This window comes from Pocillopora damicornis, chromosome 8 (genome assembly GCF_964200805.1).
Source record: "Pocillopora damicornis chromosome 8, jaPocDami1.2, whole genome shotgun sequence".
In the NCBI taxonomy this organism is placed as follows: domain Eukaryota; kingdom Metazoa; phylum Cnidaria; class Anthozoa; order Scleractinia; family Pocilloporidae; genus Pocillopora; species Pocillopora damicornis.
The window spans coordinates 6,075,861-6,091,085 of NC_142677.1; the positions used below are offsets into that span (position 1 = coordinate 6,075,861).

Genomic DNA, 15,225 nt, shown 5'->3' on the forward strand with positions numbered 1-15,225 from the left:
AGGTCTCAGTCTTTATCTAAAGGGACACTGGTTTGAACTCGTCAAAATCTGAATGCTTTCTAGGGCTTCATTTTCTTTATATGGCTCTAACTGCTGCTCAACTGCAAGATTCGACACATACCTTTGGAGCCGCTTGTTGACAGGACTACCTTCCGTCTCTAACCATATTCGTAAAGTGTATTTTGAAGCAGTTCTATTAAAGGTGTTTTGGGTACAGCCAACTCTAACCATATTCGTAAAGTGTATTTTGAAGCAGTTCTATTAAGGGTGTTTTGGGTACAGCCAGAACGGGTATTGAAGTTCACCGTTCCCATCATTAACCGTGCCTTATGAAGTTTGGCTGTTCCAAATTCGAATTTATTAGTTTGGTTTCCAAACCGAATCGTATCCTTAGCTGGTTAAAAGAAATTAAATTAATTGTCAAAAGATACCCCCAGCATTACACACGCGCTGTTTTGTTTGGTACGATCATTGTGAACATTTATCTTCCAACATCGCAATCTGCAAAATTCAGATTAACTATGTTCCTCTGAACAAAACGGGTGCGACCATTAACTCGTACTCAGCTCCTGGAGGATCAATGTTCCTCTCGGACAGACAAGCACGTGACTCGCTGAGAATTATGGGATCATATTTTTTCTCAATTGAAAGAGCTGCCAAATTATTGTTTTAAATGTTATCATATTTTTGAAATTCAAAACAACCTTTCGGAGGGACCGTTCGTGTTTTCCTTTATGTCTCCTTCATAACCATAAAATTATCAGGTAAGAGCTATGTTCATGAAAAGCTTGTTTATCGAGTAAATTGTTTGATTGTCTAAATATACGAACTGAGCTCCAAGAACATTGACAGAAAAATCAATTAATTGGACACAACTTTTCTCTGTTGAACAAGTTATTACTATTTAATCGATCCATTTCTCTCACGCTTATGAAGTTGACTTATTTCTGACTGCATATCTTGAGGCTGAGAAATGAAAAATTCTTACCATTATCGCCGTCATTAGACGCAATTTATACCAATTTACGCTGTTATTTGCTCAGCAGATTACTATTACTGTTAGATAATAATTGGTGCTACTCTAGTGTATATAGCAAATACCTTTTACATTATCTCTGTTCGTTCCATAGAACCATGTTCAAGCTGATGTAAAAATCAATTTTTTTTAAACAGCATTTCAGAATAATCACGACAAATTGCATGCATATAGGAGTTCATCTTATTAACAGACTCGATCTTAACAACCGGTCTATAACCTGCTCTCCTTTGTCAGAGAAAGAAAACGATGAAGTTGACGGCGACAAGATATGGCGTAAGGGCACTGTTCATATTATTCTTTTGTGCTGTACAGCATGGACTCTTGGAGGCTAAAGGTAAATACGAGATTTATCCACTGAAACAACCTGGTTTGATATACTCCTAATTCAATTAATCGATCTATTGACTTATTGTTTTCATTCTGGCCGTGATCTTTACCAGCTTTGAATAATGGCATATGAAAGATAATTCAAATGACAAATAAACAGGGATAAATGCTGGTTGAAAGCTTCAATGCCAACAAGATTGAAACGCAAAGCTTCAGTGAACCGCAAGGTTTCACAAATGATTTCGCCACTAAGTACTATGATTTTATTGTTCTCCTGACGAAATAGTGGTGCTCCGATCACTGTGAATTATTTATGATGAACAGCTTGGCCATTTTCAGCTGGAACAACACCAGCTAAAGTTTACATACAAGTAATGCAGCGACACCTGTCTCAAGTGAGATTTTAACAAAACATAAAACCGTAGGTTTAAATGTAGGAATTCATCTTAGGTCGAGGAATACCCTATTACTTTTAGGGTTTTTTAAGATGCGCTAAAACTGGATGGCTGAACAATACTTGAAATTGAAAAACTTTGAAGATTAAATTAGCGTAGCTTTACAGGTCAATCTATCAGTGACAAACACTGCATAACCAGCTCAGCCTGGAAGATTTGGAAAACGCAGAAGCAAAGTTGCCTTACAGTTGACTCAAACAGGCGTATATGGATGTTTGGAAATCGCTGAAATACTTCTGTCTTTATAAAAATGAAAGCAATCAGTGCAGTTCATCTTAATTTCGCTACCATCAGTTCTGTAGTCTGCAGTCAGATTATTCACTTTCCAGGTTTTTGGCTTTGCAATATTTAATTGTTCTGTTCGGTACATGGATTTTGAGAGGAAAATGGAATTTCCGTGGCAATTTCCCAGTAAAAGGTAAACTTTCATCGCAACCACCGACTCTGATGATAAAGATTGATGGTTCCCAAAATATCGATTAATTCCTAGGAGAACAAAGAGGGCGAAAAAAATACCTTGATAAAGAGGGCACTTTATAGGTTTATTTTTCTGTGACGAAAAATTCACAAAAACAAGCAATATAATAATTGATAATCTTCAAAGCTAGGTCAATATTCTAGGAAGGATTGTCGGCCTTCCTTATTACTTTTTTATGGTTGGTTTTACAAAAACCAACACGGGCACTTGTAAGTTTATTATGAGAAAATCAGCGTTTGAAGAGAACACCCGCATTGCCAATGAGATCACAAGCTGTTAGGGAATTTCATCTCCAAAAAAAACATTCAATGCTGGGACTCTTATCATGGCTGATTGTTTTTGGTACTGAGACACAAGAGGAATTGTTTGTTTACTTATACACAACTGTGCCGTGGTTTATTAGCATGAATTTGTCCTCAAAGCACCGATGTTTATCGGTGATTGGGTAATCTATGACGGGGAGACAATCAAGGATTTTGATTTAGTTTAACATGGAGAGAATTAGCTAAAAGAGGCGTACAAGGAAATTCCTTACAATTTTATCCTCTTTTCTATCAAGGAGTTTCAATGTCCGTGCCTCTCTTACAGCAAAAAAATATAATGGGACTACACAGACATAAAATGCCGCATATACCTCGCATCTTAAACAGCCTATGCAACAGCTTTTCGCCAACAAGGAAACGCAACATTTATGGAAGAAAGAGACTGCGAAAAGATGATGAACGTCCTCATATTCGACAAAGAAAGATATTAGGTTTTTGGACATCATGATTTCAGGAAATCTGTGCGCTATATAAGATTTTACATCTCTTGGACCTTAGAAGCTATAGGTGGAGCCTTTGCATTGTAGGTTACACAACTTCTCGGAAAAGTAGCGGGGCACTTGCTGATAAAATACCTCCGGCCACGGAAGCTAGTGGAGCGTCAGGCCCTCTCTTTAATGCGCTACATTATTCACTCTCTCTTGCTTATTTCATTGTATTTATTGAGTCGTTCCTTTTACGATTTTCCTTGAACAGCCTTCAAGAAATCAAAACATGCCGTTCACAAAAGTGGAAGCAAGAAATACAATGGTAAATCGTACACATAAGATTATTTACCTTGCCGATCAGTTACCTTCAGATCTGGTTCCAATTTCACCATTAAATGCAGATAATAAATGAAATTTCTATTTAATTTCTTACAGCCCCAAAGGGTGAATTTTGTGTCAACCATTCCTACTGCTCCAAATACAGTGATCTTGATTGCGCTTCAGAATGGGTTCAGCTGAACTGCCCCAGAATGTGCAGACTCTGTGAATATGAAGGTATAGCACTCTGTTTTATCACAGCAGAAGGGTCACCTAGTTGTCTTTGTCCATCGATTAGTGCTAGTATCGCACAAAATGATTCTACTTAGGCTAGAAAACTCTGATGGGCCTATTTGCCGTTCAGTCGTCTAGTTAACGTTAAATTTTCCCCCAAAATGATGGTAGCAGTTGCGTTCCACACCAATGGATTTATTCCTGGTAAATTTAAATGCATTACAGGCAACCTTGTTGTTTTTTTCTAGAATTAATAAGGATGTGCCAAAGCTGGTTGTTTAAAACTTGATTGTATAATGAAAATATTTATTATTCCGACGCCATTACAGGACCTGAATTAATGAAGCTTCCTGCCGTCTTGTATTACAAGAAAGGAGACAAAAAGCATGGAATAAGTGGATCGAAACACAAGAATAAACACTCTGCCAAACACATAGACAAACGAGATGATGGCGATAGACGCGATGTCGTTTTCCTTAGACATCCAAATGACTATTCACCAACCAAACAGCCCGACGTTGTCCCGACAACCAGCTACAAGCTTTTTGACTACCAGAGCAACTACAGGAAATGGTTATTTCTTTACCCGGACGAGCATCCTGTTCATATGCAGTACGTTGACGAGGGAAAAGCTGCCGACCCTTATCAGCAAAACACGGCTCAGCAGACAGCTCCTGGCGCCCAGGATGCCGCTCCTGCTGGACAGGCTGCTGCTCCAGCTTCCGCTGTTGTTACCCCTGCCGTTGGTGCTGCGCCTGTGGCTGCTCCTGCTGCCGGCATCTCCCCTGCAGCTGCCTCTACCATCGCTTCTGCAGCTGCGCCCGCAGCTGTTCCTGCTGCTGGTACATCTGCAGCTGCTCCGACCGCAGGTGCAACACCAGGTGTTGCTCCTGTAGCGGCTCAAACACCTGCTCCCGCAGTTGCCTCTGCTGTGCCTAATGCTGGTGCACCTGCAGCACCTAACCCAGCAGTTCCCCAAGTAGGACAGGCTGCTGCGGCTGTTCAGCAGCCTGCTGCACCAATTGCAGCTCAGCAACCTGTCGCCGCGCAACAGCCAGCTGCAAATGAAACCATCCAAGTAATCAATCAAACAGTTTCACTTGCGTCTAACACAACAGGCTTTGTACCATCTGTGGCAAACGTGAGCCAACCAAACCAGACCATCATGGCTGGAGCATTTACTGCGGGAAATACGACCTCGAACGAGACCATTGCTACAGGTAACGCTCACTTAGAACAAGAGAATATTAATTGATATTCTCTTGCTTAGTTTTAGGGTAAATCAAGTTCAGCACAGCTGTTGCATTTCCTAATGACATGGATAAGTTTGATATTCTATTGATTTAGTCATTATAATACAATTTTTTTCAAATGTACACACCTAAATACTGTTTTTGCCTACTACATAGGAAGCTCACATATTACATATTTAATTATCTCTTTCATGATACATTTTTATGTTTCTCAACCACAAATGAATTTTTTTACCATTTTTGTCTGCTCTGTTGGTTAAGTTGTTTCTTTTTTTGGTCCCGAGTAGTATTTCTTCTTTTAGACCACAATACGAGTTTTACTGCCTTGGGGAACAATCTCTGAGATCAGTAGTTTATGGTTGTGTTGTTCTCATTATCGTTTTGCTCAATGTTGTAATGCTAACTGGAGACGCTAATTTTTCTTGCACAAGGTAACATCACCTCATTAAATCAGTCTCAACCATGGATAGAGCCACTTTCACAGAATTCAACACTGTCACAAAACATGTCATTGTCAGAGAATTCTTCATTATCAAAAAATTTGACGCAATCATCAGCACTCGCACAAAATCAAACTAGTCCACAATTACAAAACACATCATCACCGAACGCATTGGCCATATCAGCGCTTCTGAAAGACAAAACATCCACAGAGGAAACACTTGAATCGCCGAATGCTTCACCACTGTCACCATTCCACTTATCAGAAGAAGAGGTAACTTCACAACACAAACTTCATCTTGTCAACTCGGATAAGTCGAGTAAAATGCAAGGAAATTTTAGCCCTAATGCTGCAAGTGTTACTTTGTCTGGTCCAGGTACTTTAGATCTGACGTCTACAGGACAGTCCTTTACTCAGGATGTCACTGTAGACCCACAACAGGCGGATTCTGAGAATGCCGCTGATTACCCATGGACGTGTTGCAAGAAACAGCCGAGACCAGAAGGTTGCAAGAAGTGCCCTGATATGCCAAAGGCTCCACCATGTAAGTGGTCCCATGTTCATATTCTTGCGTATATTCGAATGATTAAGGCCTCCGTACGCTGGAAAATGGAAATATATAATTTGAGTTGTAAAATACTCCTCTGTTCTCTAAGTGTTGAGGAAAACACAGCAATAATCAGTAGATGAAACCTGCAATTTCTGGACCACAGCAAAAAGTGAGGCTTCGCATTAAGAAAATTTTCTGTACTCACAGGAAATACCCTAATCTGCATTATGGGTAAAAGTGTGACTCTTTCTCATTTGTTATGCCCCTATTATCAAATTTGAAAATCGAACCACTGGTTTTTCTCCATGAGAAAAGAACTCAGCCTCCCATTTCAGATTGCATGTATTAGATATTTTATTTATCTTATTTCAGTGACCCACATATTCGGCGTTTATTGCAATGACTTGTACAAAGACTGTGCCTATGGATACTCAAACTGCAACGACACCTGGTGGCAGATCAATTGTCCCAAGAGATGCAACCTTTGCAAAAGTAAGCAAGTCGTCAAGATGTTTGGTTGATCACGAGCTCAACATGTTTTCCTTTAACAAATCAACGTTTCACATTTACTCACAGTCTTACATTTTGCTAATTTCAAACACGGGTTTCCTTTCCTGCAGCCGAGGATGCGCAGAGCCGCACTGAAGCCACTCAGACCAAAGAGATTTATCCATCTGAGGTGAACGATCTTAAGGAGAACGCCACCCTTGAGTCGGATCTGGTTGCACCAGCACCCGGAGTCAAGCCCCTTGTGGCCAAATACACTCTCAGAGTGAAGCCTAAGCTACTTAACGGCGTGCCACAGACACAAGAGATCCGCATCATGCCTCCAAACAAGGCTGGGGTCGAAGGATACGTAAAACCACTTATGGTGCTGAAGCAAAATATAACTAAGCCTATGATTGAGAATATTGAGATCGACATCCCACCAAAGGGTGCCAAATTTAGTTCCAAGCCAAGTGTGGAGGTCATTGAAGGAGATCATACAGAGATGTTACAAGTGAGCAAGGGACAGGCAATAGTAGAGGATCCCGTGCAGAAGTCTCAGACGGAGCCTGAAGGTAGGATGGAGGGCGTAGATCTGCTGTAATGATCTTTTACAATGGAAAGGGAGGAGTTCTTGTAGGTAGAGAGGTCTAAAGCATGTATTTTTTTAAAAGCTTCTATCTCTCTTATAGATCAGCCATAGATCGCAATTTACCCCTACGTTTGTTTTGAGTTGATTGCTGATGTGAAGAAAAGAATCAATTTAGTTGCAACAAATGTTGTTTTTACTGATGTACTTTTGATGTAAGTTCCTGAGTTGCATCGTTTTTTGTTTAAATATGAAATTTAAAGGGTCAAAGCCCGAAAAAGAGGCAACTGATGTAACTGCAAGCAACCAGACTGAATCCTCCCCAGTAACACAAGAAGCTTCAAACAACGCCACCCAAGATCAAACAAACTCAGAGAGTCAGTCTCCATTAGACAACCAAGCTGCAACATCGGCTGACCAGGCAGACCAAGTCCAAGCCACCACAACAGCCCAAGCCACCGCTGCAGCTCCTGAAGCTGCTACTGCTACCACATCAACCCAAACCGATGCCACCAGCGCTGCAACTACTCAGCCCGATACATCAGCTGCTCAAGCTGCTGCCTATACCAGCAGTAAGTTACTTAGTCTGTATCATTATTATTGTTAAATTGTTACGAATTGTGCATAATTTTGCTTAATGATGTGTTGTTCACAGCCCAAACTTGTACTGATGATGGCAGATGTGCACCATACACCGCTGATCGTTGTGCAGATCCGTGGCTGAGAGAAAACTGCAAGAGCTTGTGCAAACTATGTTAAAAACTTAAAAGGTATGCATTTTGGTTTACTTTTGAATGAAAGCGAGGAGAGATAAAGGTATTCTCCTAAGCACAAAGATCTTTAATTACCGTTAACATACCAACCAACCAAATAACGTCAAGTTCAAAGGAGCTGCTAAGTTGTTATCATAACAACAAAATAGGCTTATGAGGTGCCGTAATCCTGTTTTTATGGTAAAGGAAGGAGAGGGTGGGTAGATGTGGCTCTTTAGCTTCAAAACGAGAACGAGAAAAAAGCGGCAACAATACTTGGCTGGAGACGATAGGTCCGTCACCTCTATACCGGAGCAATTAAGGTGTAAGGAAAAAAAGCCCGTGCGGTTAAAATGGAAAATTTTTGTCAGTGGAGAAGAATGTCAAACTATAACATATTCATGTCAAAGGGGAGAGTCCCACAGCCAAGTTAACACGAAAAGAAACTGGATATTCTTGAAAACCTGATTTTGTATATTTTTTCTCTCTCAGGTTTTGGACGTGACTGCAGCTGTAGATAAAAAAAACTCTTAGGGCTTCAAGTCAGCTGATGGCGTTACTTCACTTTATGGCTTTGCCTTGTGGTTTTCATTACTGATTTAGCAGTAGATTAGAATCGACCTTAATTTGGAATTAGTATAACTAACTTTGATCTCTTTTGTGCACGAGGCTATTTGTAATGTGAAGCTTGCTGTTCTCAGTTCAGTTAGGGAAAATCGAGTCATCAGTATTGTTTTAAAATCGTCTAGGTGCGGTGTTATATTCAATTATTAGATTACTTAATTAAATCACAGGTTTTTTTCCAGAGACGTGAATCAGTGGTGAGAGGTCATCGTGAATCAAACATATAGCTATTCTATGAATACAGATGCCATCTTTTGAATTACTAAATTCTATTTTGCTTGTGAAGTGCATGTTTATTCTTTAAATAAAAATCGTCATAAATGAACGTACATGTGTTTCGAGCTCAGCTCGGCAGTAAATGATCGTTGAACAAATCGGAAGGGAAGAATTTCTGAATCTACGAACGAGCAAATGCACGATCGTGGACCAAACAAGGAAAGAATTTGTATAGGTAAGTGTAAATGGACATTTATAAAATTTTTCTAAGACAAAAATATGCACGAACCCTTAGGCACGTGCAGTTTGTAGTCTGTGAAAAATTTACAAGTGCTTATTACTCCAAATTGCAAGAGAAATCACGATTTTACTTGTTAACAATGTACATGAGAAAACAACAGAGAAAGTCAAAGCAGACGAAATTTTGAACGGGTGTGCGCGCTATTTGTAATTTGTACTCGTGTTATAATTTTGCACTTGCGTTATATGAGAATGCATTCGTTTTCAGCCAATCAGAAGCGCGTAATTTTTCTTGTGTACATTATTTATTGAATTAACAAACGAACGTAAATTTGAATGAACGTGCTAGTAGATGACAAAAAGGATAATTGAATGAATGAAGAAATGCGTTAATGAACAAATTAAAAGGAACAATCTCCACGCCCCTTAGCGTTGCTCCAGGGAATTTGCTGATAGTATCCTTTTATTCAAACCCAATGCTCTTATGTTCAGAAAATTATAAATTTTATTTTCTTCTGTTGCCCCAAATATAGTGCTAGTGGCCAAACCAAAGTTGAACAGCTTGCATTAGAAATTTCATTTCCTGTTTTCATCATAACGCGACTTGCAAGCGATCTAGATACGTATACGGTTAAAAGCTAGCATTAAAACTCGTCGATCGCATTATAAGTATTTATTTAGTCATACCTACTTGACTAAACACAACGTTGGAATGTGATCGTCCACTCAGAGGAGAGCAGTTCTGAAAAAACCGTTGTCAGTTTCAGTGGCTGAAGCGTTATGGCAACCTAAGTGGAAGTCATCATCAGCGTCACTTGACTTTGTCAATGACTTCCACTAAAATTCATCGAAACGTCAGTTACTGTTACCAACAACTGCTTTAACCCTGACAATCTCCTGTACAATCCAAGGCTACTCCCCAGTACAAACCCGTCACTGTGGTTTTCTTAACTGTATGACGAAATGTTCATTTATACCGCCCCACGTGCATTATGGAAGAAATGGACTCGAGCAATAGATCTAAAGTTTCTACTTACAAGCGATAATAATGGAAAAGCTGGCGTGTTCACCATCCGATGCGATAATTGTTTTTTGTTTGAAATGCCGATGGACCTACGTATAAGCTCGGTAGGTTTTTAAAGTAACAAAGGGATGTTTCCAGCCCATTAAGCAGAAAGGTCACCAGTAAAAAGCCTTCCTAAAATTTTCGTGAGCTGACATCTTCAAACTTGTCAGTCTTTGGCAGGGAAATCCATTAGTGACAAAGTGAACGTTAGCCTACTCTCGAAAAAAAATGATAAAAATCGCCCTGTTATTCGTGTGCTTAGCCCTAACCGAGGGAAGAAATATCCAAAGATTTGCTCGAGGTAAGTGTTGACACTTTGGTTGGTTACTACCAGTTTTAAAGTCAAAATAATTTGGAATTGGCCTACATAACATGATTTCAACGGGTAAGATTCGGAAACCGCTTAAAGAAAAACAAGAATTCAGACTAAACTTCGTCACTTTATTGATCCAAAACAGAAAAGGAATAAACACTAAAGTAATGTGATATAAAAAGATTCTGGATGAGGCCAAAACATAAAGATGACCAGAAATCATTAGGAAGGCCAACTTGCTTCGATCTCGGAAAAAGTCCAAAATCCATAATCAAATAATGTTTTCATACTTGAATCTGGAGTTGATGAAACCGGTCCAATCCGTCTGACATGAGGTTCTTATTTTATCAAACAAAACTCATATTTTTTTGGCTGGCTTTTTCTACAGTAAATATGAAAAATGTTGGACTTGTGATCGCGTTTTTTATGAAAATTTGGAAAGAAGTTTAACATACAAAAACACGTGTAAGTCTTATGAAAGCGGCAACTTTATTCTTGTGAAACAGTTAGGCGAAGGTAAATTTAAAAGTGTTTTCAAAATTTAGCTTTTGATATGAGTGGAAAATCTTCACATGAAGAACATTCTTCACCACAGTTTTTATATAGTAACTGATCATGCGTGTCGGATTTGACATAAGTACCAGTAGTTGGCTTTCAATTCGTAGGCTTTGTTAGTAGCGTAGGTGGTAAAACAGCGGCAGAATTCTGCTCTGTTTTTTTGTCATCATGAGAACCAAGTTACTCAGAAGAAACACATTCTATGACAGCAAACTAAATACTCTTCCATAGCCGAGGGTCTCAATGGGGTTAACCTGTAGTCGTAAAACGTCCAAAAAAATTTAGGCGCAAGGGGTAAAAATTGAAAAATGTTTTAAACCGTTAGTCGTAAAAAAAATAAACCGTGGTGACCACCATGGAATTATATTAGCCGTTAGACGTAAACTGTCCAATTGATTAACCGTAAAAGCCATCACCTCATCGAGACTCTCATGGTCTCTTCGTCAATAGTTAGGATTTTGGTCCAACACGCAGCCTTGAAGAGCGCCTCAGTTATTGGATTTATTAGTTCGTTACACCTGTTGACTATAAAATCGAACATTTTCAAAAGAGAACATTTTTGTTGTTTTAGCCACAATTTTAGCAAACTAACAAACTAATTTCGAAAAGCGGGAAAAAGTATGAATTTGTAGAATTAAAAAATTGTCGTCAGAAACCATTGAAATACATAGAGTAGTTCTTTTAGGTGGCTTTGCAAGTTTCAATGGATTTGAGCTTAGTCGATTATTATATGGGCCTCTTTGTTTGATACTTTCCCCTTTTCATTTGAAAAAGAGGAAAGCGGGAACACCACAGCTACAGACCTCAAGGATGTAACAGGGAGTGCTGACGATGCCCCGGAGGTTTCCGAGTTCCAGGCGGACTTAGTCGCTCCTGCTTCGGGACCTAAGCCCCTCGAGGCAAAGTATACAATCAGAGTCAAACCAAAGTTAAAAGATGGTGTCCCACAGATCCAGGAAATCCGCATCATGCCACCAAGAAGCAACTCCACCAAAGGATACGTTAAACCAATGATGGTGTTAAAGCAAAATATAACAAAACCCCTCATTGAAAATATCGAGATTGATGTTCCTGAAAAGGGAGTCAAGTATTCGTCAAAGCCAAGCGTGGAGGTCATCGAAGGAAACCATAAGGAGAGGATGAGGGTTACCAAAGGAGAAGCAGTTGTGGAAAGTGCTGCTCAGAAGTCTGAGACGAATTCTAAAGGTATGAGCCTTCTAAAAAATAACCGAGGGATGAACCTGGATTGAAAATTGTCTTTTTCTTTCACAGATGAACAGGACAAACCCCAAGATCAGGTTGCTTCCCAGAACACAACACAAACATCCAAGAAAGTATCAGAGCCGTCTGCCTCGCAGAATTCGACAAGTCCTTCGACTTCTCAGGATGCATCAGATAAAACGACCTCTCAAAATGCTACAGACTCAGAAACTTCCAAAAATGCACCTAAGCAGTTAAATGCAAAAGATGCAACGGAGACCAATGCTGCTAGTTCACCACAGACACCAGCTGCCCCTCCAAGCGCGCCTAGTGCCGATCACACAGCTCCTCAAGACCAGGCCCCTGCTTTTGATTCAAGCTTATCCCAAAAGGAACATCAGCAGCCCCCCTCTCAGGATTCAACAGCCTCCACTCAGACTCCAGCTGCCCCTCAGAGCACGCCAGGGTTATCCCAAAATGCACCTCAGCAGTCGCCCTCCAAGGATTCCGCGGCGTCCACCCAGACTCCAGCTGCTCCTCAAAAAACACCCAGCGCTGACCAGGCAGTTCCTCAAACCCAGTCACCAGCCCAGGCTGTGCAGGCTGCTCCTGCGGCATCAGCTTACTCGCAGCCAGCTCCAGTAGTCTCAGCCCCTCCAGCCCCCGCTCCGGCTGCCTATTACAGCGGTAATGAAATTGCTGTATACTGTTTGTACTCTCATATTCTAATGGTTCTTCTAAAGAAAGATTCAAAACTCATGAAAAATTAAGAATTTTTATATTTTATTAATAATCACTCTCTTTCAAATTCAACAGCACCTCAAACTTGCTCTGACCACAGCGTGTGTAGAATTTATCCTGATGACCGCTGCAGGGAAACATGGCTGCAGACCAACTGCAGGCTCAAGTGCAGACTCTGTTCGAAGTAAAACCGACCCAAGATCCTAACTGTTATCCGTTGAAAGAAAAACTTAAACATAAAATAGAAGTAAAAAGAAAAAGAAAAGGACTATAAACTTTAATTCTAGTCTCTTGTTTAGCAGAGACTTTTTTTTCTGTTGTGAAGCGAATCTCAAAATTTGTTCAAAGTTAAGTTTAAAGAGTTCTTCAGCCATCTTCGTGCGTTGTAGCTTCACTTTTCAATTTCATTTTTGGCAAACTAGACATCCTTGTAGATAAGGAGAAAGTTGATTTGTGGAGCATGCAACTTTCGTCGATATATTTTTCGAAAGGTTCAATTTTTTTCAAATTCTGCTTGCGATGTCCTGCATGTCATAAAGGGTTATTCAGCAATTCCAGTGACAAGACTTTCATCACCAAAACCTCTGCAGTATTGCCGTAACGGATTATCAATTTTTGGTATAAAATAATTTTGTGTTATATTCCTACCATGTTTTTGTTTCCACTTCGTTTGGGTTTCCGTAGTTTTTCTTTTGCAGAGTTATTGTAAGTTTACTTTTAAGTCTTTTAAAGACATTTTTGCTAGAGCTAAATTTGAGCAGATTATTTAATGGCAAATAGACGTGTATCATCATGGGATTCTGTAGTTTATAGTTATTCTATTTACATAATTCCATAGGTTCCCTGCATAACTTGCTAATTGTTGGTAATACCATTTAAAACAGAAATAAAGAAATATAATCAAAATCCTAAATCTTGCTTCTTTCAACTTTTGACCCCTAAGAATCACGTGACTAGCAGCTAAAATTTCTCCCTACAATATAACCCCTGAATCACACATAGCCGTTATGAGAATAAAGGAAATGATCACCAACTTAAGAAGCTCTTGGTTATTTAACAAATTCTCCGCCGCGGCACCTTGGAAAATGTATAGGGAACACTATGGAGAATATGCATACTGATGTTAGGGTGTAGAGGGCCGGTGAGTACAACAGCATGGCGCAAAAAAGAAAAATTTGCCGAATTCTCAAAACAGCCTCGCTTTGTGGTGAGGTAAGTGATCAAAACATTTCTTGAATTTTAAAAAGGCAAAATTTGTGTCATTAATGTAAATTTTCCATAAAAATTTTTCGTATTCATTTTCCATTTTTGGCTCTGTGGCTGTTTATTTACTGTGCGAGAGGTTTTTTTTTTTAACTCTACCCTTGCCGGCAGAAGACCATTAAACTGCATGGGATCTATTTTTTGGAAAAATAGTTGTGTATGCGTCTTTGTCTCTCTTGCCACCATTGATTTAGCCAGCCTTCCGTAGGACGAAACTAACAGCTCTTTTTCACTAATTTTAATTTCATGAGGTGAGAGGAATAATAAAGAAACGCTTGGATAATTTTTTTTTTGTAAGGCTAGCTGGGTATCAAACAGAAGCTACGGTAAAGACTAAGGCTAAACGACTTCGTTACTTCGTTGCTGATTTGTAGTCAATATGGCCGGACGCAAATTAATTTCTTTGAGCAATAAATACTTGCACCTGGTTTAATACAGGTTCACCGCTTCCAGGTTCCACATTATAGGGGTATTTAAAAAAAAGTGATAAAAAACACAATTTCTTACAATGATTGACCACTTAATGCACAAAAACCTCGCTCAAAATACTACTAACACTGATGTTTGGGAGATAAACAAACATGAAATTTAACTTGAAATATTCTCCCTTGTTTTCTTTGAGTACTTCTACTTTAAGTAATCGTTCTTTACAGGTGGATGACAATATAAACAGGCCGTTGGGACTCAGTAAAGGGTGACTAGGGCCACTTAATAGAGGTGACCGCTAAATAAAACTTAGAACTGCAGTAATTAAGGGGGTAGAGATTCGGGACTTTGACAACCGACCGCTTAATACGGAGTGGCTGCTTAAGAGGGGGTAACCGCTTAATACAGGTTCGACAGTAGTGAGCGAATAGAGTCTAGGTGCAACGTGACCAGCTTAGCAAAGGGACATCATCAAGAAAAAGAGGACATAGGTTTGGGTAAGGGAATTCTTTCCCGTATCGTTAACCTCATTGCGCATTCCTCGGCTGGCAGAGGAACAGGCTATTTACAAGTATGAACTTGAGAATTCTTGACATGTTTTCATGCAACCACATGCTGTCATGGATCGCTAACGACGGCGCGGGGTTTATTTCAATCACTCACGGAATGTCTATTGCCCATGACAATCAACAAGTTGCTGGGGTAACAAAGCACAAATGTGACCTGTCGCTTCTTAGAATCTTTTAGCCAGGCACTTTTTAACTGATAGACGCATCGACAAACCAAATTTAACGGTTAGAGAAACACAAACGATTTTGAAAAGCGATACATTTGCACGTGCGTTGTAAGCAATGATGACTGCGTTTTTTAACTAAAAAGAGCGCAGTATCTTGCTTGAATCGAA

General features: G+C 39.7%; 2 protein-coding genes and 1 long non-coding RNA gene across 5 annotated transcripts; 2 read left to right on the top strand and 1 right to left on the bottom strand.

The window, feature by feature from the left end:
• The first annotated feature begins 623 nt into the window (after positions 1 to 623).
• LOC113675822 (uncharacterized) lies at positions 624 to 8,623 on the top strand. Of its 3 annotated transcripts, none has more exons than XM_027192421.2 (11): positions 624 to 764; positions 1,274 to 1,373; positions 3,319 to 3,372; positions 3,486 to 3,605; positions 3,932 to 4,822; positions 5,287 to 5,841; positions 6,220 to 6,339; positions 6,468 to 6,908; positions 7,186 to 7,494; positions 7,578 to 7,692; positions 8,167 to 8,623. In XM_027192421.2, the coding sequence occupies exons 2-10, from the start codon at positions 1,286 to 1,288 to the stop codon at positions 7,679 to 7,681; spliced, it is 2,682 nt and encodes an 893-aa protein (XP_027048222.2). In that variant the 5' UTR covers positions 624 to 764; positions 1,274 to 1,285; the 3' UTR covers positions 7,682 to 7,692; positions 8,167 to 8,623. The 3 variants fall into 3 exon arrangements, with proteins under 3 accessions (XP_027048222.2, XP_027048223.2, XP_089037364.1); XM_027192422.2 differs by having other exon boundaries at positions 630 to 764; positions 5,674 to 5,841; XM_089181238.1 differs by having other exon boundaries at positions 695 to 764; positions 1,174 to 1,373; positions 5,674 to 5,841.
• On the bottom strand, positions 4,906 to 9,848 carry LOC149041130 (uncharacterized). Its single transcript, XR_016179469.1, has 2 exons — positions 9,792 to 9,848; positions 4,906 to 5,899 (listed from the first exon to the last, which is right to left on the bottom strand). It is a non-coding gene; the product is annotated as an uncharacterized LOC149041130 (long non-coding RNA).
• A 73-nt stretch (positions 9,849 to 9,921) lies between these two features.
• Positions 9,922 to 13,545, top strand: LOC113675824 (uncharacterized). Its single transcript, XM_027192424.2, has 4 exons — positions 9,922 to 10,121; positions 11,466 to 11,897; positions 11,964 to 12,578; positions 12,708 to 13,545. The coding sequence occupies exons 1-4, from the start codon at positions 10,049 to 10,051 to the stop codon at positions 12,818 to 12,820; spliced, it is 1,233 nt and encodes a 410-aa protein (XP_027048225.2). The 5' UTR covers positions 9,922 to 10,048; the 3' UTR covers positions 12,821 to 13,545.
• The last annotated feature ends 1,680 nt before the right edge of the window (positions 13,546 to 15,225 follow it).

Coding starts and splice junctions, on each gene's coding strand:
- LOC113675822 (XM_027192421.2), top strand. CDS start 1,286: ATGAAGTTGACGGCGACAAGATATGGCGTAAGGGCACTGTTCATATTA. Junction 3,606..3,931: donor CAGACTCTGTGAATATGAAG/GTATAGCACTCT, acceptor ACGCCATTACAG/GACCTGAATTAATGAAGCTT. Junction 4,823..5,286: donor GAACGAGACCATTGCTACAG/GTAACGCTCACT, acceptor TTCTTGCACAAG/GTAACATCACCTCATTAAAT.
- LOC113675824 (XM_027192424.2), top strand. CDS start 10,049: ATGATAAAAATCGCCCTGTTATTCGTGTGCTTAGCCCTAACCGAGGGA. Junction 10,122..11,465: donor TATCCAAAGATTTGCTCGAG/GTAAGTGTTGAC, acceptor CATTTGAAAAAG/AGGAAAGCGGGAACACCACA. Junction 11,898..11,963: donor GTCTGAGACGAATTCTAAAG/GTATGAGCCTTC, acceptor TTTCTTTCACAG/ATGAACAGGACAAACCCCAA.